Source organism: Phalaenopsis equestris, unplaced genomic scaffold (assembly GCF_001263595.1).
Source record: "Phalaenopsis equestris unplaced genomic scaffold, ASM126359v1 Scaffold000672, whole genome shotgun sequence".
Taxonomy (NCBI): Eukaryota; Viridiplantae; Streptophyta; class Magnoliopsida; order Asparagales; family Orchidaceae; genus Phalaenopsis; species Phalaenopsis equestris.
The window spans coordinates 648,428-651,324 of NW_018165112.1; the positions used below are offsets into that span (position 1 = coordinate 648,428).

General features: G+C 35.6%; 1 protein-coding gene across 1 annotated transcript; it reads right to left on the reverse strand.

Moving 5' to 3' along the window:
- Positions 1–54: 54 nt before the first annotated feature.
- Positions 55–1,516, reverse strand: LOC110030212 (LOB domain-containing protein 25-like). The gene is made up of 2 exons (XM_020732813.1): positions 1,347–1,516; positions 55–702 (listed from the first exon to the last, which is right to left on the reverse strand). Exon 2 carries the CDS (start codon positions 682–684, stop codon positions 142–144), a length of 543 nt encoding a protein of 180 aa, XP_020588472.1. The 5' UTR covers positions 685–702; positions 1,347–1,516; the 3' UTR covers positions 55–141.
- Between the last annotated feature and the right edge of the window lie 1,381 nt (positions 1,517–2,897).

The following is a 2,897-nucleotide window of genomic DNA, read 5'->3' on the forward strand; positions in this document are numbered from 1 at the left end:
TATATATATATATATCACCGTTTGGAGAGAATAATTACAATTCTCAACATGATTCATACATACTCTTAACTTATCTCTCAAACAAAAAACTCACACCATCAAACTTAGCACGACCCAAGTCTTTAATGAAAATCACATGCTTCATTCCCACTCCCCCCTTTGATTGAGCTCACCTGATGAAGAGTTGCTACAAGTATCATTCTGAGAATGAGGATGATGATAGCTGACAAAACTAGGCCATAATCCATGAGCCGGCAATGGTGGATGTGGGTAATGGACTCTCAAGCTTGGACTGATCATTGTTGAAACATTTGGTGAGCGCTGCTCAGCATAAGCATATCGAAGAAGCTCAGCGTTGGTTGCATCCAGCTCCTTCTGTAGCCTTTGTATGTGACGTTGGAGGACGGAGATGGCGCCGACGCAGCCATAGACGGGGTCTTTTATACGAGCTTCGGCCTCGTAAGCGAGAGAGTTCACTGCATCTTCGCGTTGGCTCGGAAGGAGATCATTGAGGAGCTTTGCTACATTACTAGCTCCAAACACTTTGTGCACGTTGATGAACTTTTGGGGTTCTTCAGGGTGGAAATAAGGGGCAAAGATGCAGCTAGGCATGCATTTTCGACGAAGGAACTTGCAGGCAGCGCAAGGAGAGCTTAGGATGGTAGTGTTTGAGGAAGATGCCATGATAGCTTGTATACACCACTAAAACAAAATAATCACTACTAAGGTTAGGGTTAGGGTTTCCATAAAAAAAAAAAATGAACTTTAGGTTCATTTCTAGTGACAATTGCATGGCAATAAGAACAATGCAATATATCACAAGCTATCATCATAACATGAAATTCATTTTGCTGCTGCTATATATGTTTTGTAGTAATTCATCACAAGCTATCATCTAAACATAAAGAAGATCAAAAAATTTGAAATTTAAATTCAATGCTTGTTTAAATGAAAAATTTTTATATTGGTCTCTTCTGCAACGTAAATTCAGATTTAATAAATCCGATTGAGAGGATAACTATGAATTTTTTTCTACCGTCACTCATCCGGCTTGTGTCCGTCAACACAACGATCAGATTTACTGGATTTGATAAATCTAATTTAACGTAAATCCATATTACAACCAAACGTTGCATTAGGGTTTCATGCTCATGCCAAGCTCTCTCTAGTTGCTTCCTGAATACTTCTAGCTTCTCATAAGTTTTTTTCTTGTCTCCACAAATCTCTGACAACCAAAATACAACCACAGATACCCCTCTCTCTCTCTCACACACACACACACAAACTCTCTCTCTCTCTCTCTATCTCTCTCTCTCTCTCTCTAGAAGATGAAATGAAGTAATTACCTTTGGGAAGCTGCTCCTTCCAAACTGCAGATACTGAAAACTGAGTAGAAGAAACTGAGATTTGAAGATGATTTCAAAGACAACTAAATCTTGGACTTATCTGTTGATGTGGAAAAAAAAAGGAAAAAAATCAAAGTAAAAGCTGTTTGAGAAGAAGAATTGAGAAGGGAATGGAGAGCAAAGGGGAGGAGTAGTTTAGAAGGAATATAGAAGGAGAGAGAAAGAGTTTTATAGTCAACAGTTCTTTCTAACTGTTACAAATTAAAACTGATATTATGAAATTTGAAGAACAAGAAATGCTTTTATTGTCTAGAGTATGAAATGCACCAAATTTATTCCATTAGATTTACCTTGGGGGTGTCAAAAATTGAACTCATATGTCAACACGACTCAAACCAACTCGAAAAATTCAGGTTCGGGAAAACCCGAACATTTGTCAAGTCAAGGTTCCAATCTGAGAATTCAACGCGTAAGAATTTCTGAACATGGCCGGAATAAACATGAAAAAAAGGATTGGATTGAGTGTGTCTTACACTATTGATCGTATATAAATAGAAATTTCTTTTGATTTTCCTATCATTGTTTGTTAAATATTAGAAGAAAAATTGAGTTGACATGTTAAATGGGTCAGGTTCAGGTTACTCGTGTCAGGGTGGAGTCGGGTTTGGGTTGAGTTTTTGGACCCATTTATTATTCAAATCGGATTTCGTTGCCCGATTTGGGTCAGACTTAAACCCGACCCGCTGACCCGAATTGACATCTCTTATTTTCCTCATTAGTATTATTATATTATATTATATTATATTATGTGTGTGTGTGTGCGTGTGTGCTGGGGCGGAGGGGGGGAGCGTAAGTCCCTCGGGTCAGGGGTTCGAATCCCGTGGCACGGGCTCTTCAAATCAGGAGCAAACACACCAGAGTTTTCAGCCCTTTAGGGGAATCAATATTTGATGCCCACGGGATCAAAAATCTATTTCACCTTTATAAATATAAATATTAGGAATTTTGTTCTGTAATTGGTCAGACAGAGATCGAACGCTACGGAGTACATTATGTTATCTGCAAAAAAATAAATAAATAGTTGCATGTGACTTTCACTGTTGTAAATAATGTTTAACATAAAATTTACAATACATACGAACATATTCAATGGTACAAGCAATTTGCTTCTCTATGGACAGCTTTGCAAATAATAATTTAATTTGAACATATTTAAATTAAGCTATTTTGCATCATATTTTTGTACTAAGTTTTTGAAATATTGTTATTTGCAAAATTATCATCTTCTTCAATTCATTTTTAAAATTATCACTAAAATATCATAATTCATAATAAAAACTCTTTTTTTTTTTTTTTTTTTTTTTTTTTTTTTAAAATCCCATTTTTTAATTAATTCCCAATATTAATTAAATCATGGTCCACGTAAATACATGATTTCATAAATTTTAGGGGCTATGTATGCAATTATCTTGTTCTTTTATTAGTTGATAAATGAGAAGTATAATGAAATAAATAGGAGAAAAGAGCTTTTAAAATGAATTAAGCATGTGA